Raw genomic sequence first — 25,010 nt, 5'->3', positions numbered from 1 at the left:
TTCATACAAGAAGTATCAATTGTTGTAGCCAATGTTCATTGACCGAAATCTGTGTGTATACGGTATAATGCTTCAAGTTAAAAGCACAGCCTACTCCGGATCACTCGTCACTCCCGCCGTTTCCTCCGCTGCTTTCTCTGCGCTGTGCTTGGCTTCCAGCGCCTCGATCTTCTGTCTGCCCTCGGCCGTCGTCCCATCTATAATCTCCTCTTCCATGCTCAGAATTCCAGCCTACATGACCCGACTGTTAGTAAAATTTTGAGACGCAAGAGCAAGAACGGAAGAAAACGCACCTCGCCAAACAGGTTGACGTACTCCTCCGCCTCCTCCACGGACATCTTGCCCAGCACCTTGTTCACCTGCTCCAGCTCGCCCGTCTCGAGCGCCGCGCGCATCTCCTCGCTGAACCCCTCAAAGATTTCGCGCGCCTCTCTCACCTCCGGGTCCGCGCTGTCCGCCTCCGGCACGTTGATCGCGATGACCGTGCCCGGCTCGACGGCGTGAAGCTGGATCTGCGCCTCGCCGTCGTCCCCCGCGGCGGCGCGCTCGGCCTTGAGCTCGCGCGCGCGCTTGCAGATCCGCTGGTGCGTGTCCCGCACGTCCTTGTAGAAGACGTCCTTGGCGTTGTTGGGCTCCTTCTCGGTGACGCGCCGGAAGAAGAGCGCCACGCCGTCGCGGCCCAGCGAGCGGCAGTACTGCAGCAGCAGCGCCTGGTGCACGTACTGCTGCGCGCTCTCTTCGCGCCCCTCGAGCGCCTCGTCAAAAGCGATCATCAGCAGGCCGTCCGACTCCCGCTCCGTTAGGACCTCCCTGTGCTTGGCCAGGAATTCGAGGCTCGCCGAGTAGTTGCCCGCCTGAATCTTGCCAAACTCTTCGGCGAGCGGCGACGGCTGGCCGTCATCGTCGTCATCGTCGTCGTCTTTGCCGGTGGACTTGGCTTTTGACGGGTCGTAGTCGGGGTTGAGCAGCTCGACCTTTGTTGACTCGCCGCCTGCCGATGGCGTCTTGTTCACAAAAGAGCTATCGAAGCCCGTGTGGATATCCGCGCTCGTAATTTTCTTCCTCTCCTGCTGCTCCAGCTTGGCCAGCTCGTCGCCGCTCTCCCGGATCAGCGTCTGCACCTGCGTCTCGTGGACCCGAATCTCCTCAAGCATCGCCGTGTAGCGGTCGTCGGGCTGCTTGGCCACCATGGCCTTGTTGACCTGGTCGAGCAAGCCTGCCATCATGGCCGAGTAGGTCTTGGGTTGGTTGGGGTCCACGCGGAGGCCCTCGGGCACGGGCGGCAGGGCGTCATCCTTTGCGTCGCCCGCCGACTCCATGACAGCTTGGAAGGCGAGCTGACCCGGTTCCCCCGTGGTGGTAGCCTCGGAGGCGCGTGACTGGAGGGCCGCCAGCAGCGCCGAGATGCGCTTGAGCAGCACCTGGTGCAGGGCTACCTCGTACCGGAGCGCCTCCATGCGCTGCTTGCGCTGCTGACGCTCCATGTGGATTTGGCTTTGTTTCGCTCGGATAAAAGACTTCTTGTCGACGTTGGGATGGACTTCGATATCGGAATCGTCGCTGAGCTCCAGGGCGTCCTGTTGGGCGGCAAGGCAAGCTTGGTTAGCAGAGCTTCTGCGGGAGCTTGTGTGTGGTCTTGTAATGCTATGAACGCCTGGCATTCCAGCGTACGTACCCATTTGCTGTAGTCGAGCGGCATGATGGGCGACTGTGATCCTGGCACACTCTGTTTCTATGACACAAAGACGGAGGTGATGCGAATATCTGCTTGAAGCTGCTCTATTTGCCCCTCCGACATGAAGGTTCTACGTAGCTTGCCACAGTGGTGGGTGTGGTGGGGTTGTTGAAGTTGATGAACCACAACCCCATCACTACCGACCTACTAACAATTAGGAATCACTGCCTGTGATCAAACGCAACTGCACCACAAATATGGAAAGAGACACCATGTCATGGGCGTCTTTTATCAATTATTGTTATTCTACATTTAATCCCTGAAAGTCGTCCCATTCACAACCAAGCGAACAAGCTGAGATGAAAAGAAAAGACTCCTACGAGCCTCGACAAAAGTGGTATTCCCCGCGCAGTCGCTGATGATTGATCTACTGTACAAAATTATCAAAGTAGAACAAGTTGCAAGCCAAACGCCGAATCCCGCCCAAGTACAATCCAGTAGCAAAAAAAATCAGTAAAAGCCTCGCCGTTGAGGCAAGTAGCAATAATCCTCCGTATCCAGATAAGAAGCAAATAAATGCATGCTTCAAGATTGAATATCGCACCTCCCACCGTCATAATCATGACATTGACTTCATAAACCCCTCCAGGTCAAAGCTCTCTTCATATTGCTTATCATCCCAGAGCTCCTCCAAGTCATCCAACCACGCCTTCTTGCCTGGCTGTCGTAGTACATCTCCCGTTTCGATATCCACCATGTCCTCCTCTCTTCCTTCCAGGTTGTTCTGAGGCTTGTCTGATATCAGGCCTGGCCCTGAATCGCCCACGTTGAACAAGTCTAGGATTTGGTCCGTGTCCATTGTTCCTAGACCTGCGTTTTGCTGGTTAACAACCGTCGACGCCACGTCAATCTTGAATCGCTGCAAGTTCAGAATCTTCTCCTCCAGCGTGCCTCTGGTGATGAGGCGGTAAACATTGACAACCTTCTTCTGGCCGATTCTGTGAGCGCGGTCCATCGCCTGCAGATCCTTTTGCGGGTTCCAGTCGTGCTCGACAAAAATGACAGTATCCGCACCCGTCAGATTGAGCCCCAGACCACCGACACTAGTTGTCAGCAGTAGCACGTCGTAGGAAGGATCGCTATTGAATTTGTTCACGATATCCTGCCTCTTATTGGCTTCTATCGAACCATCCAGGCGCAGATGCGACACACCAGGAAGCATTTCTTTCAAGACCTTGTTTTGCACCATGTCAAGCATCTCCTTCATTTGACAGAAAATGAGAGCACGGTGAGGTTTGATTGGCTGATACAGGGGATCATTGCTATCGCCATCATCGCCACCAATGCCGCAGTCAACCAGCAGGTCGCGAAGTGCGCCAAGCTTGGGTGCATGCGCAACGTCGTCAAGCGATGTGCCCTGCTTGGCCAAAATCTTTTGCGTCTCGTCAAACATGGGGACCCCTGGTTTCATCACCATGGCGGGGGAGTTGCAGAGCTTGCGCATGTATTGCAGTGCCTGGAAAATATGTTGCTTCGCCTCCTTGTCTTCTCTGCCAGCCTCGGCTTGCAGCTGCTTGCCTTGCTTCTTGTTGAAGTCGTCGAACAGCTTCCTCTGCAGGTCACTGAGGTCGCAGTAGTAATTTTGTAGAATCTTGGGTGGCAGGTCGTTCAGGACCTCCTCCTTCAGACGACGGAGGAGGAAAGGGAGAACTTGTTTGTGTAGAGCCTCGATGGCTAGCGCACCGGCTTCTTGCTCCTTAGAAGAAGCCTTGCTGAACCGACTGGCAGCGATAGGTTTGGCGAATCGGTCTAAGAAGACCTTTTCTGTACCTAGAAAGCCGGGCATCAGGAAGTCAAACAGCGACCAGAGTTCTAATACATTGTTCTGGATCGGTGTGCCAGTCAGGATGAGTCGATGGTTGCTGGCAAGTCTCTTGACGGCCTGGCTGATTTTAGCCTTGGGGTTCTTGATCAAATGACCTTCGTCAAGAACAACATAGTTCCAGCTGTGCTTCTCCAGCACATCAGAGTCGTTACGGCAGACATCGTAAGACGTGATTACAATATCCGTCTCGCCGAGCTTCGGTTTCAACAGCCTGCGCTCGGCAGGAGGGCCAACATAGGCAGTGACACTGAGGAATGGCGCGTATGTTCGAATTTCTTGCTGCCAGTGACCAGACAGCGTAGGCGGGCAGACGATGAGAGACGGCAGGCGGCGAGAATCCGGGGCCTGTGTCTTGGAAAATTCTTCCTGGCGCTGGTGGTGGTCACTAGCAACGATGCACAGTGTCTGCAGTGTTTTCCCTAGACCCATGTCGTCACACAGAATGCCGTGAAGATGATATTTGTTGAGAAAGTGGAGCCAGTTGACACCTTCTTGCTGGTAAGATCGAAGCTCAGCCTTGATAGCGACGGGGATAGCAAAGGGTTCAACTTTCTTTGGATCCAAAAGCTGAGCGATAAAGGTGCGCTCACGGTCACGTCCTTTGAGAAGCTCTTGGGAGAGGCCCGGCGGGTCTGGGATGCCAGCCTCCAGTGGGACGAGCTTGACAAGGGTTGCAAACGAAGTAGTAGCCAGCAGACGGATCTCGTTGTCGGAGTCGCTCATTCGGCCAAGGACAGGCACTATGAGGAAGATGACATATGGCAGAATGGAGTCACCCATAACAGCAATGAGGTGGTAAATTGCTTCGATGGCGCCTTGTCGAAAGTGAAGATCGAGCGGGTTACTGATGGAGGGAAGAACCTTTTCGACCAGCGTTGTCATGCCTTCGACCGTCATGACGCTGCAGATGGTAGCCATGCACTTGGCGGCCATATAGCGGAAGACGGAAAGCTCCGAGCGAAGAGCTTTGATGACGAGCGGCATCATTTCCAGAACAAAGGCGTGGAGGTCTTGATGCAGCGTTGGAGTCATGGTGCGGATGACAGACATCGCATCGACAATCTCCTGGCCGAAAGTGTCTTCTGGGTCCTTGGCTGCTTCTGGGAGTTCGCCAGAGAAGGCCTTGAGCAGGGGTTGCTCCATGAAATTTCGCAGGCTGGGAACAGTCTCAAAGATAGCGGCACCGTATGTGCGGGCCAGGATTTCCAGGGCCTCCTTTGCGCCTCTTCTTGTTATACGAGCAGCCTTGACTTCTCTTGCCCATTTGGCGGCGTCAGCATGGTCGACTCTGTCCTCTTCTTTTTGCATCGACAAGATAAAATCCTTCTTTGTCGCGTGGACGGGAAACTCTGGCGTCTCAGCCACTTCAACACATGAAAACTTTACCAGGTTAGCGACAACCTTGTCCGCAGGGCCTCGCCGACCCTTGTCAGCAAAGAGCTGAACCAGTCTAGCGATAGTATCGGAAGCGCGGGACTGTAGAATTTGGTTCTCTTCCGTCTTGACGGAATCCATGATGCCTTTGATGAGTGGGCTGGGTTTCTTAGGAAGCACCTTCATAGCAACGAGTGCACATGCGGCGACAGCCTTGATCCGAACATCCCGAGTTTCCTTTAGGGTTTTGGCCTCTTGAACGGCGGTCTGAGTAATGTCACGCGCATCGGCGAGCTGCTGGCTCGCAATGAGGCGCTGGCCTGGTGGCATAATCTTCTTCAGCTTGTCAAAGTCATCGCCGATGCACTTGTCTGCAGTTAGAAGCGAGAAAGCACTAGGGCCCGCTTCTGCTTCGCCCTGCACAACGACAGGCAGTACTGGCAGCTTTCCGGGTGCTACTTTGCCATGATCTCTGAACATGTATAAGAGCTGCTGGCATTGCGAGCGAACACGCTGCATATAGATGACAAGGTCGCGGTAGAAGGTCGGTCTGTCACTGTCGATGATGCGCTGGAGATGATCGACATATCGAGTGGTCATATCGTCCTCAGTCCGACACTCTTTGCAATACTCATCAATGACCAGACAGGCGGTCACCTGAGTAGAGGCAAAGGCGGAAGAAAGACCTGGGACGAGAAGAGCATCAAAGTCATCTAGCTTGGCAGATGGCACATGAGACATGATCAGACCCATAGCCTTGGCTGCTGAAGTTCTCGAACGAATAAGGATGTCCATGCCAACAAGATCAACATCGCCAGTCATCATGTGTCCGTCAACATCGTGACCAACGTGTGTCGGCGTTGGATCCTCTGTCTTGGCAGACTTTCTGCGCCGTTTAGGGGCGCGGTCAACGACTTCGGGTGATGTACGTCTTCCGGTCGTGTTTTGAGCGTTGGCGGGCATGGAGTATGTGCCGCCAGAGGGCTTCTGGAAAAGCGTGGCGTTCATCGGAATGGGGTATCGAGAGACACCAATAGGATGCAAGGTCAGTTCCATAAGGGCATCGATATTGGGGGCAAACTCATCTGCCAGAGTAGCCGGGTTTCTTGCCAGATTTTGTACTAGGGCAGTCCAAAGTTCCAACGACACGTTAAGAGTCTCCTTGTCCCTCTCGACAAGAATGTTTTGAAAGACGAGTCGCAGAATCTTGCCATTCAACCAACCTTGAGAGGACTCATCAGCAAGGTTGGCAAAGGTGAGCAAGGCTTTCAGAACGGCGAGGCGGACAGAGGTGATGGTATGCCGTAAAAATGGGTATAGACGAGGCACAAGAAGGGTGAATGAGCGTTCCTCGTCTTTCTGGGCAGAGGCTTTCATGGCTTCCAAGACTTCGGGGAAGCTGCAAAGCGTTGCTAAAAGATCCATGATACGTCCGGTACTGGCACTGAGATCGTCGCCCAGGTTTGACAAACTCTCCCAGACTATGTTTGTGAGACCATCGAGTGCAGCAGGGCGCATCATGACGAATTCTTTTGCCATGGGTATCAGCGTTGCAGCGCTCACGGAGCGAACATCGTCGTCCATGTCCCCGAGGCCCTTCATAACCGCGGCTATTACGCCATCGATCATGTCATTGTGCTGTAGCAGCAAGTCCTTCCTCACTGCGACAACGTATCGAAGTCCAACCATACCGCCGTGGCAGACAGCCCAGACGGGGCGCTCCATCTTGAGATCTTCCTGGAGCACCATGCGATGCAGAATGCGATACGTGTCATAGACAGACGCAGCGGGAACATGCTTGAGGACGGAACCCAGGGTTTGGCCAATGGTTTCCCTGATGGGTGCCACAGATGTATCTGAGCTGTAGTCTGTGAACCGGTCGAGCATTAAGACGAAACAGAGGCGGCAAGCCAAGTCATCGAGCCACTTCTTATTGTTGGAATCATTTTCGGATCGAGACTTGGCAGGACCTCTACCGGCGCCGCCACCATGAACACGAATCACCTCTCGCAGCGCCATGGCTGCTCCGTGACGAGTTTCCCAAGAGGGGTCGAAAATGTCGAGTTTCAAAAAGTCACACAGGCGGTCATAGGGCCATTCGGCGCCGTGCATGTCATCGTCGGTTTCTATTTCGGACTTGATGGGAATAATAGGGCCCTTGAATTCGCTGACGACCTTGGTGTCCTCATCGGTCTCAACAGGTCGATCAAGGTTGAAATAGTCGTTCATCTTGCCGTTCTTTTTGGAATCCGCATCAGTCATAATTGTGTCCTCGGCCATAGCTTCCGAGCCAGCCGTTGTAGAGCGCCTGAGAGAGAGGTCGCCGAAACTGCTTTTTCCCTGGGAGGCTCTCATTGCCTCTCTCTTTCGCTTGCGCTTCAGAACGTTAAGCTGCCTGGAGCTCAGCTGGGAGTCCTCGCCCTGCTGTCCGACGCTGTCAGTTCGAGGGAGGCCGCCATTGCTGGGGCCTTCAATCGGTGTCGGGGGCACGCCAACGGGTTCGGGAGGCGCAATTTCTTCGTCGTCGACTTTGCGACCGAACAAACCAAGGCGGCCAGGAAGAGTCTTCCTCTGATGAGCGAGACGGTCTGCGGGGTCCATGGCTGCCAGGCTATACTCGATGCCTCCGCCGCGTAGCAGTTCGCGACCATACTTAAGAATGGACTCAACATCAATGGCATCAAGGGTGAAGTGTTGATCCGCGCCGAGATCGATATTGGAAATGCCGGCAGTATTGTCGTCGTTTTGCTCCTTCTTGACATGGCCGTTCTCGGTGAACGAGGGTTCTTCCTTTTTGGGAGGTTGTGCGACCTGGTCGCCATCATCTTCATTGGGATCGTAGAGGGGGGCATTCTCTACAATTTTGCCAATTGCCTTTGCGGCAGTGGATCTAGTTTCCCAGTCTTTGTGGCGCAGGTAGGGAACCACGCGGGAGAGTAGATTAAACAGTTCATCGGGATGCTGTTTTTGCCAGTCGGCCAGCTGGTTGACGGCAGTATCGCGGATGAGTCTGGTACTGCCAGTCTCCAGGATGGTGACGAGGCGATCTAATCTCGAGGCCATGATCTATGTGGGTGTGTGTGCGGGCGAGTGGCATGCACGGAATTATAACATGGCGCAGCAATGACTATGAGGCAACGAGTGGTCAGTGGGCATTAGCGATGATATGGGGCTCGAGTGAAGCTCAGCAAGGGGCGGCAACCGGCAAGCGTAGCAGTTTGTGAGCAGCAGTGCAGCGCAACAAATAGCGTACAAGGCGCGTGACACGAGCGGTATGACGGATATAAGTTGCACGCGCATCACAGATGTGCGTAGTCAGTGCAAAAGGAGAGACGGTACTCACAAGATAAAAGATGGAGATTGGTTGTAGCAAGATTTTTCAAAGGCGAAGCATTGAGGCCGCTGCGCGGGGAGGTAATGGCGATAATGGATTAGAATGAGAGCGCTTTTGCAACGGGATGATAAAAGACGACGAGACTGAATGTACGCGACCGGGGGGTGGAGTAGTGATGCTGATGATGGTGGCGGTGGTGAGGTGGTAATTGTGACGACAGCGATGAAGACGAGGACGCTGAACGAGGCCTTCAACGCTTTCGCTGTGCAAGCAAAGCGCTGCAGTTTTGCGATGAAGGGGTGGCGCGCGCCAATGACGAGCAGTCGCGATACCGATAAAGTGCGTGCGTTTGCGAGTTGGTTGCTGGTTGGCTGGAGTGGGGAGCTGGCAGCTGGCAGCTGGCAGGTGCAAAAACGCCAAACAAGCAAGTCGAGTTGGCAGCTGGCAACTGGGAGCTGGTAGGGTGCAACAATGCAACAAGTAGCCAAGTAGTGCTGCGGGAAGTGTGCGTGCTTGTCTGCTAGCGCAGCCTGGCTGATAAACTTGCTGTGGCTGTGGCCGTGAGCGTCCTCGCACTCGGGGGAAACGAACAGAAGAAATCGGGTAGAGGGGCAGCCCGGGCCTCTATATGTGACAACATGTACTTTTATACTTCTTGCCCACGGAGTGGCCAGCCCGTTTGCTTGTTTCGCCTACTGCTCTTTTTGGCGCTGGTAGAGTCCACTTTTTATTTTTTTTTCTGCCTCTAGCACCATTTTTGGTTGCCCCAAGTGCGGCCCCCCCCCTTTGAGGCTGCCAAAATAAGCCCGCAGCGAATTTGATAGGAACGGAATTTAACTAGTATTACCTGACGCTGTAGAGTACGCAAATGAACCAGACAATGAAATGGTAAGCAAGCCTATGTTTTTGTATTGTTTCTGCATGGAAATCACTCCCGTCGAGATGAGCAGTGTCCATTTACCCCCTTGACCCCTTCCCCTTCAGGTTCCCATGAAGCCCCATCTCAGGCCCGCTCACCAGTCACTCTGGCGGCGTTTACTGGGCAGCTGAGGACATGGCTTGTTGTGCTAGGCTATTGAGAGGTACAAAAATATCCCAGCCAACTGTGTGTGCTAACAAGTTTCTTTGTTTATGTTTTTGGTCCTCCACGATCTCTAGATTTCAACTTCACTCTGATACATGCATGCACGACAACATTCTCATTGCGAGTAACTAACTGGGCAGTCTGTCATCAATGCTATATAACTGTTTTCTTTTGCTATAACTCCCCTTTAATCTTTTTACACAATTAGAACCGGACTGCAAGATGTGCGACCAAGCCACAGCTGCAGCCGAAGATGCTTCCTACCTAGGCAACCGCCCAACACAGGATCATGGCGTCTTATTAGTACCTACTAGGTATGAACAACTCGTCCCTTTCGAGATTGGGAAAACCCATGTATTCACCGGACCAATACCGACACAACCTCTATGCCTCTGGCTAGTGGCGTACTCTTCAGTCTCAATTACAACAAGGGAAGCCTCTGAAAAGGCGCCATCCGAGCAAGCCAACTGTTCTCTTTGCCGCCCCTCCCCCCTTGCAGGCCACTCTTCTCGTGGTCACTGCGCTAGTTACATACATACTAGGGCCCGATCGCCATCTGGGACAAAGCAAACTTTCCCGTAGACCTCTCCAGCTTCTCGGTGCTCTCTCCGGACGCGAGTTCGCGATCCTGGAAATTGATGCACGGACCAGTAACTCCGCGAGCGCGCCGTGTGATTACTCTCTGCGTGGCACGCCACTGCGTTGCACATCAGCCTCATCCGTCCGTGTATTCCTGCCCCGTCGGTCGCCGGGCAAGCAGGACAGGACAGTGAGCAGGGACAAGAAGCCTCCCTCTCCCCTTTTCTTTAGTCATTGCACTACGCAACGATTACAGGATCATGTTGCCCAGCCAGTAGGAATGATTGATCTTCCGTGTCTGCTATCCCGCCTCTTTGTCACCCTGAGGCGGGCGTGCACTTTCGTAATGCACCTAAAATCATGCAACCCCGGACTGACTTTAATTAGACCCAGGCTGGTGGCCAATGAAGCGGCCCGGCAACAAGGGCACGCAAAAAGCCTAACGCGAATCGAAAAACTGACTATCGGGACCTGACCCCAGCTCAGGCACATCGAGGAACGGTTGCAGGTTACTGATATTTCGTACCAATACTACGAAGTGCGTCCACACCGGTCCGCTCAGGGTAAATCGTCCCAAAAATCCTATTAAAGAATCTCCGACTATCACAGCTCCAAGAAACTCTCTGCTCTGGCTTTGACAACCCACAGATAAGTATCTAATCATGGCGAGCTGTCGTTCAACTGGCTCCAACGCTGGACTGATTCCTCAGGCAACAAATTTTCTTGTAGGCCCTTGTACAAATTCTTGGGTAGACAAGGTCGACGAGTCCCTGTCAAAGTTTCCTGTGATACCGTATCCCCTTTCATGACCGCTGTCCCTTGCATCTGTCGCGAAAGGTTTCACCAAGCACAACAGCACCTCTGGTGACACTGGCCCCCGCGACAGCCACGTCAAACATCAGTCGCTGATGGGCAACGCATACGCAGAGCCCTTCATCGCGTCCAGTTCTTCCGAGGATAATTTGATCCCAAAGTACCTCTCTAGAGCTTCCGCGCGCTCGCGCTCGCTCTGCAGTACCGTCACCGGCTCATCCTCGCCGCTGATATTCCGTGTCACGTTGGCATTCACGAGCGACAGCGTGCCTGACGCACCGTCCTCGAAGAAGAGGCTCTGCACTGCCACAATGCGCGTCAACGCGCTCGCGTGCACGGTGTAGTAGTTGAGCACGTCAAAGTCGGAGGGCAGGTACTCGGCGTCGGCAAAGGCGTACACTTCCATCCACGACGCGTCCTCGCCGCCAAAGCGCATCGAGTAGATCCACACGGGCTGGCTCACGGCCGTCGGCGCCAGCGGCTTCAAATCCATCCTGAGCGTCTGGCCCGTCAGGCCGCTCTCCGCGTCCAGCCCCGACTGGAGCCGCAGAGGCGTCGCAGGACTCTTCAGGCCGCAGCCCACGTCGACAAGGAAGCGCTCGCCATGAATGAGCACGACAATGGCCATGTGGCTCCTACACGCCCACCCAGGTGGTGATTAGCATGGACGGACTCGAAACAGCTGCGGCTGCGGAGAATATGGCATAAAACATTACGTAGTTCGCCAGCGATCAATGCCCTCGCTCGTCGAATTCTTCTCGCGCATCCGGCACCCTACAGCCATGGCCTCGAAGCCCAGACTTCGAATCACATGAATGAGAAGGACGTTGAGCTCAAAGCAGTAGCCGCCGCGCTCCCTGTCCACGATCTTGTCAAACAGCAGCTCCGGATCCAGGGTTACAACCTTGTCCGCCATGTAGTGCAGAGACAGCGTGTTGTACGTGATGTGCGCGAGCTGGCCCTTGATCATCTGGTCAAAGAAGCCGTGCACATCGTGGTCGAGGAGGGTCTTCCAGTTCGTGAGCGAAATGAGGGAAAAGTAGCGGTCCAGCTGCTCTGTGTTGTAAGCGAACATTGTGTTTGAATTACTGGTGAGCAGTGTGAATGTTGACTCTACGTGACGAGATTCTGTCGTGCGTCACTGGCGAGCATTAATAAGGCTGGCTGGTCTGACAGCTAAGCCCATGTTGGTTGGTATTGTTTACTGATGCCCGCCATCGATGGCGCAAGCTATTCTACGCTTGTAGTCAACTGCACTGCTACAAGTTGGCCTGACTTATAGGCAACTTTCTGAAGCCGCAGACTGTACAACTTGCAAACCCGGCGGGAAAGCGCTCCGACTCTCCCGAGTCCTTCGGGAGCAAGTCCCGGGCCGAGGGCAGACAAGCCCCGTCTGGCCCACTGCGAGATTGGATTTCCGACAGATCCGGGGCCACGCGTCAACGGCTGACATGAAAATTAACTAAAGGAAGTGCCCGAAAGCGCGCGCACGAGATAGCTGTAGCAGCAAGAGACGAGGGGAGAAGTTGCCAAGCCTGTGAAGAACTGTGTCGGCAGAGGCAAGATAGTCGTGATCTTGGGAGTATAGAAAGGCAAGCGCTACGGAGACAAAAACGTGTAGAGGTCGAGTCAGGTGCCTCGCAGGCACAGCAGAAGCATTGCGCTCTGCTATCATAGTTTCGTCCGAAGGAATAGGCCGAAAAAAATTTCGTCGACGAACATGGGGTCTGTATTCTTGGTGGATGATTGATATTCTTGGTGGATGATTGAATACGCCTTCGTCCAACCCCTATTGCGTCTCATCGTCTCATAAAACGTCGACTTTCACTCGGGACGGAAAACAATAGGCAAAGGGAGACATTCGTTGGCATAAATACAACCAGCATGTACGTGGACGCGGAGCTCTTTGAAGTTACTCGCTCCGTCAAACTGAATGATGACAATGTAAAGTAGCCGTGAGCCGTGAAACTTGCGGGGTTGGTTCCATGCATTTGGCGTTATCGCCAAGTAAGGGGCATGCATAGCAGGGACGAACGAACAGCCAGCATACGATTTTTGCATCCGCCAAGACGTTCGGAGGAACGAAAAGGACGAAGAGAAAGAAGAGAAATTCTCCGAATGAGCACAGCAGAAATGGTGGGTTGGCGGGGATTTGGCAGTATACGGTTACAGTTAACTACTTGGCAGGTACGCGTCAGATTCGAAACGACCTCCACCTGGGCGGTTTCGATGCTGTGCGATGTGGCCCATCCCATCCTCACAGTCGCGATCTTCATCCCCATTTACCTTTTCGCAGTCGTCAAATTCTGGGGCAGACCCCCCCTTGGACCCCTCCCTGACGCGCGTTTACTGGTGTGAGAAGGGATCCGGTCTCAGGCTCTCAGTATTCATTGTGCGACGAGGAAGGCTGTGCAGTTCAGCCAGGCCGATTTGATACGACGCTTGTCGACGCGATGGTGATGGATGGTGCTATTTTTAGTGGCCGTGCAGCCTGCTACAGCCTACCTGTTTATGTGAATGTAAGTAAAAGTCTAGCCGTTGCCACGCAATTCTGGGGGCGCCGACATAGGTTGATGGTGGGCTTGGACGCTGACTGCTTCTTACCTACCTTATGTATGTACAGTGCATACAAACGGTGTCTGACAAGACGACTCCACCTACCTGGTCACCAGTACATATGTAGATCCCCTCTCTGCTTGCTCATTGTCAATTGCCTTTCACATCTCTTATAAATCTCTTGTCGTCTTCTTGTTGTTTCTTTGGTCCATTTTCTTCGTCTTCCCTATCCGTACGGTACCGCCTTCTTTTCCACCCTCGTTGTACGGACTTTGCCGCGTGGCAGCTGCGGACGAGCCTTTCTTTGACGGCAACGCTATCCTCTGTTGCCATTCTTCCTTTATCTTCAGCATCCTTCAATCTCACATTCTTGCACCGAAAATCCATTTGAAAAATGCCATCGATACTTCGCACAGCTTTACTCGGCATCACGGTCGCTGCCGCTGCCGTCAGCGCCGCCACCACTACCTCGGCCACATCCGCCGCCGTCCCGTCCGCCAGCACCACCTCTTCCTCAAGCTCAAAGCCATGCAACAACTCGCCGACGCTCTGTGGCCGCCACTACAACAACATCACGCACATGGGCGCCCACGACAGCGCCTTCCTGCGCGACGCTAGCACCGGTAACTCCGTCTCTGGCAACCAATTCCTTAATGCCACTATCGCCCTTAACGCAGGCCTGCGCTTCCTCCAAGCCCAGGTCCACAACAAGAACGGCACCTTGCACCTTTGTCACTCGGACTGCAGCCTGCTTGACGCCGGGCCCTTGGCAGACTGGCTGCGGCTGATTGCCGGCTGGATGAATTCGAATACAAACGATGTCGTCACCATCCTTCTGGTGAACTCGGACAAGTCGTCAGCTGCGGAACTTGGCCCCGCGTTTGCGTCGGCCGGTCTCGATAAGCTGGGCTACACGCCGCCGGCAACGTCGGCGACAGGCGACTGGCCGACGCTGCAGAAGATGATTGACGCCGGCACCCGGCTGGTTGCGTTCGCTACGGACTTTGACTACGCCACTTCCGTGCCCTACCTGTTGCCCGAGTTTGACTTCATGTTCGAGACGCCGTATCAGGTGACTGAGCCCGTGGGCTTCAACTGCACCCTCGACCGCCCAAGCACCGCCAAGCTCAACAAGTCGCCGACAACCGCCATTTCGCTCAACTACCTCAGCCTCGTCAACCACTTCCAATACAAGGACCTGGGGTTCGCTGGCATCCAGATCCCGGACGTCGACTCCATCAACGTCACCAACAGCCCGAACACGGCCACCGCGGGGAACATCGGCCGCCACCTGCAGCAGTGCACCTCGGAATGGGGCACGCGGCCCAACTTTTTGCTCGTTGATTTCTGGAACATGGAGGACCCTATTACGGCGGTCGACAGGGCGAATGGTCTCAGTGACATTACGGGCCGGGCGTCGGTGAGTGACAAGGCCGCCTCGTCCTCGTCGGATGCTTCTTTTGGTTACCACGGTGTAAGCGGGGGTCTCTTGGTCTCATTCGCTACTGCTATGGTCCTTTGGGCATGGGCATGAGTATATATAGACGGGCAGAATGATGGCCCTTTCTTGTCTTGTTTTTGAAGCATTTAGCACGGCGTAGAGTGAGGGATCATGACTGGTTGGCATTCTTAGATTTTTTTGGGCATAAAACGGAATACAATTGAATACAGTAGAATTAGTTGAATTTGCCGTCATCCCAAAATTCATACATGAACTCTTGTCGGGCAGTCAGTCTGTGATGCTCTCCCACTAGAACCTTGTAAGTCAAAGTGGGGTTTGTGCTGCCGTGACTAACTTCATCGCCACCATCAAAGCTGGAGATGAAACCTCATGCCTTGACCGAGCATCAACTTCCAACCTTTTCCCAGCCTCGAGTTTCCCGAACTTTCCTCAGAATGGACTATGCATCGATTGAAACGCCGGCTGCTTGCTATGCCGACTTTTGCCTGATTCCTGTACGTTTTTGCGTGCTTTTTCTCCCAAGCCGATCAAGGCCATGAGAAACCACAATGCAAGGGCATGCCGAAAAGCTAATCGGGGGTTTCACATTTCGTCTGACCACTTAATAGGTCGGCACGGGAAAAATCTCCGTCGCTGAGGAGGTCGCAGAGGTGCAGCGCGTCCTCAAGGCCAGCGGGCTCAAGTACACGATGCACTCTGCCGGCACCACCGTCGGTATGTCCATTCCCACTCTCCGCGTCTCTCCTGTTGAATAAGACACTGTTTGCAAAAAGGAGATGAGGATGCTGACTGTCGGGGCAGAAGGAGCCTGGGACGAGGTCATGACCGTCATCGGCAAGGCGCATACTGTCGTCCACCGGCGCGACGTTTTGCGCGTGCAGTCGTCGATGCGTGTCGGGTCAAGGTAAGGCGCCCATCCGCCGCCTTGAGATTTTCTTTGCATTCATGTGCTAATGGAATTCGACAAGGACGGACAAGAAGCAAACAGCAGAGGACAAGGTAAAGCGCGTCAATGACATTCTAGCCAGTGATGCCTAGCCGTCACGACCATGTAATGCATGTAAAAAGCCACAAATTACATTGCGCACCGACTTATTTACGGGGCTTTCAACCTAGCACAAAAGATTATTTACCCGGTTCTTCATTGCTGCTTTTAGTACATAGTTAAACACATGATACAGAACTGCAGTACTTTTGGTATCCCCAGAAACCATCACAAGACACCACCCGTTCCGCCAACCCCAAGGAAAGCCCGCCGCCTGCCGTCAGCCGCCTGGTAAACTGACAAGTGCTTACAAAGCGTGTAACAGGAAAAGAAAACCTACTCATCGCATAGTCATCTTCTTCTGGGCCTTGCGCTGCTCCTTGGCCTGCTCCTTCTCGAGGTACTTCTTCTGGGCCTTGGCGTCCAAGCCCTTGAGCTCGGCGTCGCGCTTGGCCTTCTTGGCCTTTTCCTTCTCGGCGGCGCGCTCCTCGGCGCGCTCCTCTTCGGCCACCTTCTTGATCTGGTTGATCTTTTGCTCGCGCGGGCCGCGCAGCTTCTTGAGCACCTCGGGCCGGAAGTGCGCCTGGGCGACGAGCTGGTCGGGCATGCGCAGCAGGTACGCAAAGAGCGGCACGTACGCGTCGTAGACGCCGTCGCTGGGCAGGCTGTACTTGAGGTGCAGGCGCTTGCGGGGCGTCGTCTCGTCGAGCGTCGTCGGGCTGTCGGTCGGCTGATCCGAGGCAACGAGGTACTGGAAGTTGTCGCCGAGCGCGACGATGGCGGCGATGAGGTCGGCCGTCAGGAAGGTGTCGGTGATCTCGGCGCTCTCGCTCATGACCGTCAACCACTCAGGCAGCTTGGAGTTGTCCTTGGTGACCGTCAGGGAGACGTCGTATCGCTGGTCACGGAGACGCTGCATGCGCGTCTTGTTGACCACGGCCCAGACGAAGCCGTCAAACTGGCTCTTGGTGTCGACCACAGACTCGCTCTCCTCGGCTCCGCGGCGTCTAGGCACCGTCAGGCTCTCCTTGCCGTCAAAGGGGTAAATGAGCACCTCGGCAACATCCTCGGGCGCGGGGCCAAGAGATTCAACGAGGAAGCTGCTGACCGTCTCAAACAGGTACACAATCGGGTTGAACTTTTTAGTGAGGGTGATCTTGACGTCCAAAAAGGCAATGTTCTTGCGGCCGGTCGCATAGCTGGCAAACTCGAAGAGCGACTTCTCCTTGAGAAAAGTGTCGGGGTTGACGACGGTGTCAACGGTGGGCGCGCGGCCAAAGCCGACGAGGGCAAACTCGTTCTGCAGGGCGGCGGCGTGAGAGCGCATCCATTTCTTGGCCTTGGTGCGGTTGGAGCTGGCGCCGAAGAAGTGGAAGATGAAGATCAAGGCCGTTACGAGCAAAATCACGCCCTCGACCTTGAACTCGGACAGGGAATGACGCTCATGGATATTGTACCACTTGGTGTAGGGCCGACCGGTTGCGAGGGGAGTCGCACCGCCGAGAGTCGCGCCGGCAGCGGGGGCCGGGTCGGCAGCAGAGGCGAAATCGGCAAAGTCTGAGTTGGTTTCAATATTAGAATTGTGTTTTTTGATGTCAATGCAATTGGGAGACGAGTGCGTGGCAGCCTGTTGGAGAAGGAGGAGAGAGGAGACCCTATTTTGCGGTCTTCTCTCTGTCTCCTTCGCATCCAGTTGCCATTGCACTGCAATAGCAGAATGTGTGTTTCTTACCGGAATCGGCCTTGGCCCCAGCCGCAGCTTGCTTGCCGCCGAGCACGTTCTTCAGAATGTCAGCCATGGCGATTGTTGTTGGATGGCGAGGGGATGAAGGCGTAGGCAAAGAAAGTCGTGGAAGCTGAGGAGTTTGGGGCCAACTTCTCTCCACAAGCTGCGCCGCCAAATTAGGAATGGCTGGCTTGGCAGCTTGTCCGAACCCGTATCTTCCTTTCCCCCAGATAAGTTGAGCTTGTTGAAGTTGGAAGCACATGATGCCGCTTGAGAATAAAATGTATTTACTTCTGAAAACTATTCTTATAAAAGACGAAAAATGCAAAGATTCCCACAACGCCGTACAAAACCACAGATTTTCCAGAAATCCAACAGGCTATGCTAAAGCTCGCTGGCTAACAATGCAAAACGAACAGCTATATCATAAGAATGCAAAAGAACCCCAACGCATTTTCCGAAAATGAAATTGAAAAATAAAAGAGTCCAAAATATCCTCCGACAGTACTTGCAGCGTGTTAAAAGCTGAAAAGACCACTCCGGCGTTTGCCAAGGGGATAAATCAAGAGCGCACTCAAGAACAGGCCAACAGCAATGCCAATGGCAATCTGAATCATCGAGGCAGCCACGTCAAACACCACCGTGCTCATGGCATTAGCCGACTCACCCGGCGTCTCTGTGGAGTTGGAATTGGTGAGCATGTTGGCAGTCCGCAGCCCGCTCAGGAGGCCGCCCGTCGCCGCCAGCCCTCCTGGCACCTGGACAAAGATGGCGGGGATGAGCGTGGCCGCGGCGACGCCGTGCCGGATGCGCGAGTACAGGTTGGCGAGCACGCCGACGCAGAGGGCGCCGAGCGTGTTGGCGATCTGCGGGCTCGCGACGAAGCGCACGCTGCTGAAGTAGTTGACGATGTAGCCCGAGAAGGCAATGATTACCATGACGGGCATCTGGCGCCACTTGGCCTGGTACAGTACGCTGATGCAGATGATGAAGAGGGGCACGAAAGTGAAGGCGACGTAGGGGCTCATGGGATTTGAGCACTGCGTCTGGGACGTGGCGTTCTTGTCAAAGATGCCCCAGAGGGAGGCGCCCACGGTGATGCCGAAGCCGAGCAGCAGGGAGTAGATGATGGCGTAGACAATGCGGATGGATCCTGGGACGATTGCACGGGCCTGCAATTCCAGCGCGGAGCACACTGTAGGTTGTTAGAAATGGGCCGGCCAGGGGCAGTGCAGCGCAGCGGAGAGATGACTTACAGACTGAGTAGCCAGGCAGCAACATGACAATGCCGCCTTGCGTGATGGCAGAGAAGCAAAACAGGTTGCTGTCAGAGATGCTACCAAAGGCGCGACCCATAAAGCTCACGATAACCGTTGCGCTGACCTCAAAAACGTTACTGTACAGGTTCGACTTGGGCGCAACAATCAGCTGCAGCGCGCCGACGAGACAGCCAAAGCAAAAGGCGAGGGGAAGGTCGATGAAGCGCGCTTTGAACGAGAAGGGCGCGGCGGTGGCGCTGGTCAGGCCGAAGATGAGCACGCGCGTCCACGGGTGAAACTTTTCGCGCGCGGCGATGATGGCGTCGATGCGCTCGGCGCCCTCCTCGACGCCGATGACGTCGTGCATGACCTCCTTGTACACCTGGTGGACGTCCTTGAGCTTGCCGAGGTCGATGCCCTGGACGGTGCGGACGATGCGCACCTCGGTCGTGTGCGTCGACTTGTCATCAAAAGAGATGACCATGCAGCCGGGCAGGTACAGGAACTGGCCCTCGATCTCGAGCACGCGCGCCGACATGCTGAGATACTCCTCGAGGCGGTGCGTGGGCGCGCCGTACAGCATGAGCGCGCGGCACAGCTTGATGATGTACCCCTGGCGCGCGAGAATGCCGGCAATGTGCACAGCGATGCGTGTCTCCTCCTTGTGCCCGTTGTGGTGCCCGTGGAAGAGCGAGCTGCTGCCCATGCGCTTCGCCTTGGGCCGCTTCTTCTTGGGCGACGCCGAGCTCGACCCGGCGCCGCCGTCATGGTGATGGCCGAGGTTCGGGTTGGCGAGGCGTGCCGATGCCTCAATGAGATTCGCCAGCGTGTCCTGTGAGCGGTTCTGCTCGTACCACTTTCGCCGGCTAGGCGTGGTATGGCCCGACTCAGAGCCGGAGGTGGTGTGTCCGGCGGAAGAGGCCGATATGTTGCGCTGGTGACCGCCGGAGCGCCGTGCATTGCCGCCGCCGTTCGTTTCGGATGGCTTGTAGAGCTTTAGCAGCTGCGCGAGCACGCCGCCGCGGTAGTGCTTTGGCGTGGGCACCGACACTACGCCGTCGTACCCGCCGGCATTCCAGTCATCCACCTCGATTGCGTTACCCGTCGTTGTCACCGTCGTCGTCGCTGCCACCTGCTCGTCGGGATCGACGACGGTCACCTCGTCGGGCGTCTTTTCCTGCCTGCGCATGGTGTGCGAACGGACAAGGTCGAACGCTTCGTCATTACGAGTCTGGGGGGGCTCCTCGAGTTGTTGTAGCAGCTGCCAGTCATCCTCGCCCGACTCAGAGCGCGTGTGGCCCATGCTCCGCAAAGGAATGCTGCCGTCGCTGGGGAATGGCTCGGCGTCACCATCGACGCTGACTGGAGGGGAGTCAAACGAGTTATTACGGGAGTGCGTGGGCGAACCCCGTTGTAGCTTGTCAGCCACCTTTTTGGCTCGCTCCTGGGCGGCTGCGGCTGATATTTGCTTCTCGGGGGAGTCCTCGATGAACTGGTTACCCGAGACCTCATGATGTCCGGCGGCGGCGGCGGCGGCGGCGGTGGCAGCGGCAGCCTCCCTCGCAAAGTAACCCGTCGTTGGGATCGAGCCGGACGAATGGTTTCGAAGCGCCGAGGGTCGCGGAGGCACCGTGGAGCTGCGTCGCTCGGGGCCGGTCTGCGGCACACTGGGGTTGATGGGCGGTCGAAGCTGAGCACCGGCATTGCTGTTGAATCGCACTCGTCCCTTTTCCTTCTTCACGGCGGCGGCGACATCGGCAGGTGACGTGACCTCGGGAGGGGTGGATTGAAATTCGACAGCAGGTGCCGTCGTCGATCTAGGCCAGTCTTGGATCGCGACATTCTGAGACGGTGTTGTCTCTGTGGTTGATTCAGGGGGCCAATCGCCGTACACTGGTTGGTGGTGAGCAAAGTCTTCATACTTGGGTCGACTCTCAGAGCCTGGGTCCGGGTCCTCCGGTGTGGTCGATGCGCCCGACTCGTCCATTGCAGTGCTGCTCCGACAGCAGGGAGGGGTACGGCAGGGCAAGAACCAACAGCACTGTGACAAGAGGAATGTGCAGATATGAGTATGAAAAAAATTGCAAAAATACCAGACAAACGGGATTCAACCAGAGAAAAGTTGTGACGGGTGCATCCGTCAACTTATTACTAAAATACTTCAGTCCCCTCCCTCCACCAGCAGAGCCGAGCGCGGACAAGGGAAGCCAAGCTCCTTCTCTAAAATCCCACAAAATTAGTCTACGATTCGTGGTAGGTGGGGTTGGCAGCATGAACTCGGCGCTGGCTATTCCGTCGGGTACCTTTTTGACAAAGTTTGCATCTTGTCATCTTGTCGTCAGCTCATCGGGGAGAGAGAATGGTGGAACACGATGAGGCACAAGCCAGGACTCGGTGGATTCTCGTGTACGCCTCTGGCTGTGCTCGAGATGCGCCGGAGACAACTAATTACCAGTAAACCCCCGTTGGCGTTCCATGTGATCAAAAAGCACAGCCAGGGTCCCTGCAAGTCGAGACCGTAACGTGGAGATCCGTGTCCGGCTTAGCAGCGAGTCAGAATTCAGGAAGGGCGCTTCTGGCCGGTCCCGAGAACCAACTAACTAAGTTACTGCGTATGCCGACAGCACGCAAGCACTCTGACGTCAAGTGGGTAAAGAGTTTCTTGGGACAAAAGGGCTGTGGCACGCTGTCGTCAGCCTCTCCTTGCTTTGCCTTGGTTTGTTCTGCAGCAATGGATAGGAGTTGTCAACCGAGTTGTACAAGATATGTCATGATGAATTAGACAATGTGTCTGTGCCCGTCCGCCCTCTCTCCCCTGCTTGCCAAGTGCTGCCCCTTGCCACGGCAATAACTTGGATGCTGAGCCCAACAGCACGGGCACGCATGATGGAAATGGAAAATGGAACTAATAAAAGCAACGCGGGGCATATGCACGGCCTTTCCGATCACGTTGGCGGACCATCCGGAAATATGTCTACCAGGTAGCTGAGTGGTCCGGCAACTAGCGGTCCGGCGGCCGTTCACAGCGCAGAAAATTACCAAAAAACAGAGAGTTAATTGGCTACATGTGCATAGAACCGCCGATCATCTATCCGGACATACTGTACTATGTAGCCAACACATATGCCGCCTACTGAGGTTGCTGCCACATTGCAATGCCAATTGATGCTTGGGATAGAAATTTTAAATTTCACTTTGCGGATAATGATTTATGACTGTCATCGGTTTTTGCTTTTTCTGCCGTATCCTGGGTAAAACTCGCCCTACGAAAAGCTACCATGCAGCCCAACATACCCTGCAGCCTTAAACAGCGGAATAAGAAACCCGTGATATGGATCAAACGGGAAATCTTCAAGGGGTTTCGGGTAATATAAGAAGCAAAACTCCTGATTCTGGAAAGAACCTTGCTCGTTTTGATGCCCAAAATCAGATTATTCTCTTGAACTTGAACTTATTGCTGCGTTCTATTGAACATGGGAGTACAGGAGCTATCATTTACACCCTGTCAAATTCCCACCTCAATTTTCATGTGGTCCATTATGAAGATGAAAAAAAAAGTTTCCTCAGGAAGAGAACACAAACTGACAAGTTCGAGAAAATTATTTCTGAGCAAAGTTGCGCTCAATGTCCAATCTCATGTGTAGCAGACAATGGCGCGGCGAACTCTCGGCCATAGCCTGTTGTCGTCGGTTGCCTAGCCAACCACAAATGTCTACAGCTTCAGAGCTCCGACTAAGCTATGCACCAACTTCAACGACATAGCTTCTTGGAGGAAACGCGCCACAGCGACAAAATGCCGCCAAAAGCAACGTATGGAAAGCGATCAAAGGCCTCAAAAGCCGAAAGGCTCTTTGCTGAGCTGCCGCAGAGCCCGATACGCAAGCCGCCTACCACAACAGCAACCACCAAACCAAAAGATCTTGAGCCTGTAACGGTGACAGACTTGACCCAGCAGCTCTCCGATATCAAAATTGAGGAACAAGGCAAAAATTCAGAAAAAGGGCCGAAATTGAGTGGCAAGCCACACAGGAAAGCGTGGAAAGAGGAGCAGCTGGTGTGTGATGAGCTCGAAGAGACTACACCGCCATCTGGCGACAACCACGACATCCTTGAATCGGAAGATGATCGGCAATACGAAGAAGATGTCACCGCCGAGACAACCCTCCGCATTCTGTCGTGGGAGGACGTGTGCCCCCACGGCGACCGCATCGAAAAGATCGCCGAGGCCTCGTACGCCGAGGTCTACCGCGTCACCAACGCCCGCGGCACCAGCATCATCAAAGTGATCCGGCTGCACTCACACATCAAGGCCAAGACGAAGACGCAGGAGCGCGCCGGGCTCGTCGACGAGGAGCCGCACGCCGAGGCCGACGTGGACGGCGAGCTGCAAATCTCCGAGTGGCTCGCCGACGTGCCCGGCTTCGTCGTCTACAAGGAGCGCTACGTAGTGCAGGGGCGGGCGACGCGGCAGCTGCTGGAGACGCACCAGGCGTTCCAGCGGCGCGCGAAGCGGCAGGACCCCGGCCGCGCGCAGTTCTACCCGTCGCCGAGCAGGTACCTGGATGGCACGCGGTTCCTGGTCGTAGAGCTGGGGGACGCGGGCGTCGCGCTGGAGGACTGGAGGCTGACGACGGAGAGCCAGCTGTGGGACGTCTTCTTCCTGGTGGCGGTGGCGCTGGGGCGAGCGGAAGACCTGGCCATGTTTGAGGTTTGTGATACTTGTTGCGATCGCGATGACGGTTTTCTTGGCTGCTAACAACCCCATACACAGCATCGCGATCTTCACGAGAGCAATTTGTGTATCCGACAAGTCCATGAGCCGCGTGCTCGACCGCCAGAGTCTCAAGGCCGATTTTATGGTTACTCGGGCCTGGACATCACAATATTGGACTACGGGCTGTCAAGGGCCGAGGACCTGTCCGTTGACTATGCGCCGCCCGTATCGAACGACCTGGAGAGGGACCTCAGCTTCTTCACCAGCACGCACGCACCGCAGTGTAACGTATACCGGCAGATGAGGTCATTTCTGCTGCGCGCGGATCGCGTCTGCCTGCCCCCAGCGGAGCACACCACGCCCTACGCCAAGGGGATCGACGGCGCCCTCTCGTGGGACGTCTTCGCACCGTACACGAACGTGCTCTGGCTGGCATACCTGTACGTGTACCTCGTTGACAACTTCAAGGGCGACAAGAGGGCGCTGAAGAGTTTCCGCCGCACGACGCGGGAGCTGTGGAAGTATCTTGACCCCGATGCCGGCGATGACGTGCCGTGCTTTAACTGCGCCGCGGACGTAGTCGGCTTCGGCGTCGAGGCCGGCTGGATCGACGAGGTGCAGCTGGTCGGGGCGTCGCACTCGATGGTGGAGCGCGAGGAAAGCATCATAGTGTCGCCGGATGACGACGATGACGAGGCGTCGTCGCTGAGGCGGTCGCCGAGGAGAAGCCAGTACCGACCGAGTACCTCGGCGTAAGGATATGCATGGCAGCGCCGGGTTTGAAGTGTACATTTTAAGCATCGTGGAGTTTGACTGGCGGGACTGTGTTATTAGCGGGCGACATTGAAAATGTTTCTATAATGGCCGGATTGTATTCTATATTTTAGGTAAAGCTAAATGATCTATTCTATTCTATCTTAGATAAAGCTAAATGGGGCGAGGCATTGGCCATCGCATATCGTATCCATTCATCCTTTTGATTCCTTGTAAATGCTACCCCAGCAGCATGGGCTGGTACCTATGTACTGTACATAGGTGTCGACTCAGCTGGCTGGTTGCACGACTACACTAGGATTGACAGTGGCTGGCAATTTCAATCACTCGACTTCAGCCCTCTCGGTGCCCTTTGCAGCTATGACTGACGATATCGAAACGGACAGGGAGGCCAAGAGATTAGCTGTCGTATGGTGCGCATTCCAAGGACAAGTTGATGCTGCGGGGGAACACTTATACATGGGTGGCAGCATGTCTATGCCCTATATTAGGTGGTTTACCTCTCTGAGGTATCTTACCTCTCTTTGGTATTTACATTTCTCAGGTATCGTACCTGCCTTAGGTATCTTGCCTCTCTTAGTTTTCTCACCTCTGTTGGCTTATTCTAGGCCTGACGCCTCATACGGGACAAATACACGTGTTCACCTACTGTATGTACTGCCTGCCGCAGTACTCTACCAGTGGCATTGTTCAAATTGCGAGATAAATATGAGGGCAATAATTTTTCGGGTTAAAATTCTCTTTTAGGTCTGCCATGGAATTCCATTGCCGTGTTCATTCTCCCATTCTT

At 54.8% G+C, this 25,010-nt stretch overlaps 7 protein-coding genes across 7 annotated transcripts; 2 read left to right on the top strand and 5 right to left on the bottom strand.

Annotated features, from left to right (window-relative positions):
* Positions 1-90: 90 nt before the first annotated feature.
* ISF_03620 (Hsp90 co-chaperone Cdc37) lies at positions 91-1,699 on the bottom strand (the record flags this gene model as incomplete). Its single annotated transcript, XM_018847226.1, has 3 exons — positions 91-231; positions 294-1,577; positions 1,676-1,699. 3 exons carry the CDS (start codon positions 1,697-1,699, stop codon positions 91-93), a joined length of 1,449 nt encoding a protein of 482 aa, XP_018705433.1.
* Positions 1,700-2,294: 595 nt separating this feature from the next.
* Positions 2,295-7,997, bottom strand: ISF_03619 (hypothetical protein; the record flags this gene model as incomplete). Its single annotated transcript, XM_018847225.1, has 1 exon — positions 2,295-7,997. One exon carries the CDS (start codon positions 7,995-7,997, stop codon positions 2,295-2,297), a length of 5,703 nt encoding a protein of 1,900 aa, XP_018705432.1.
* A 2,832-nt stretch (positions 7,998-10,829) lies between these two features.
* ISF_03618 (arylamine N-acetyltransferase 1) lies at positions 10,830-11,819 on the bottom strand (the record flags this gene model as incomplete). Its single annotated transcript, XM_018847224.1, has 2 exons — positions 10,830-11,379; positions 11,461-11,819. 2 exons carry the CDS (start codon positions 11,817-11,819, stop codon positions 10,830-10,832), a joined length of 909 nt encoding a protein of 302 aa, XP_018705431.1.
* Positions 11,820-13,694: 1,875 nt separating this feature from the next.
* Positions 13,695-15,800, top strand: ISF_03617 (PLC-like phosphodiesterase, TIM beta/alpha-barrel domain protein; the record flags this gene model as incomplete). Its single annotated transcript, XM_018847223.1, has 5 exons — positions 13,695-14,774; positions 15,170-15,256; positions 15,371-15,476; positions 15,564-15,666; positions 15,731-15,800. 5 exons carry the CDS (start codon positions 13,695-13,697, stop codon positions 15,798-15,800), a joined length of 1,446 nt encoding a protein of 481 aa, XP_018705430.1.
* A 287-nt stretch (positions 15,801-16,087) lies between these two features.
* Positions 16,088-17,546, bottom strand: ISF_03616 (DUF1682 domain protein; the record flags this gene model as incomplete). The annotated part of the gene is made up of 2 exons (XM_018847222.1): positions 16,088-17,304; positions 17,480-17,546. 2 exons carry the CDS (start codon positions 17,544-17,546, stop codon positions 16,088-16,090), a joined length of 1,284 nt encoding a protein of 427 aa, XP_018705429.1.
* A 445-nt stretch (positions 17,547-17,991) lies between these two features.
* ISF_03615 (DUF1212 domain membrane protein Prm10) lies at positions 17,992-20,719 on the bottom strand (the record flags this gene model as incomplete). The annotated part of the gene is made up of 2 exons (XM_018847221.1): positions 17,992-18,668; positions 18,730-20,719. 2 exons carry the CDS (start codon positions 20,717-20,719, stop codon positions 17,992-17,994), a joined length of 2,667 nt encoding a protein of 888 aa, XP_018705428.1.
* Positions 20,720-22,525: 1,806 nt separating this feature from the next.
* ISF_03614 (Protein kinase-like domain protein) lies at positions 22,526-24,202 on the top strand (the record flags this gene model as incomplete). The annotated part of the gene is made up of 2 exons (XM_018847220.1): positions 22,526-23,440; positions 23,504-24,202. 2 exons carry the CDS (start codon positions 22,526-22,528, stop codon positions 24,200-24,202), a joined length of 1,614 nt encoding a protein of 537 aa, XP_018705427.1.
* Positions 24,203-25,010: the final 808 nt, after the last annotated feature.

Source organism: Cordyceps fumosorosea (genome assembly GCF_001636725.1).
Source record: "Cordyceps fumosorosea ARSEF 2679 chromosome Unknown scaffold_7, whole genome shotgun sequence".
In the NCBI taxonomy this organism is placed as follows: Eukaryota; Fungi; Ascomycota; class Sordariomycetes; order Hypocreales; family Cordycipitaceae; genus Cordyceps; species Cordyceps fumosorosea.
Note: the sequence above shows the minus strand (reverse complement) of the source record. Positions and strands in the feature narration are given on the sequence as shown.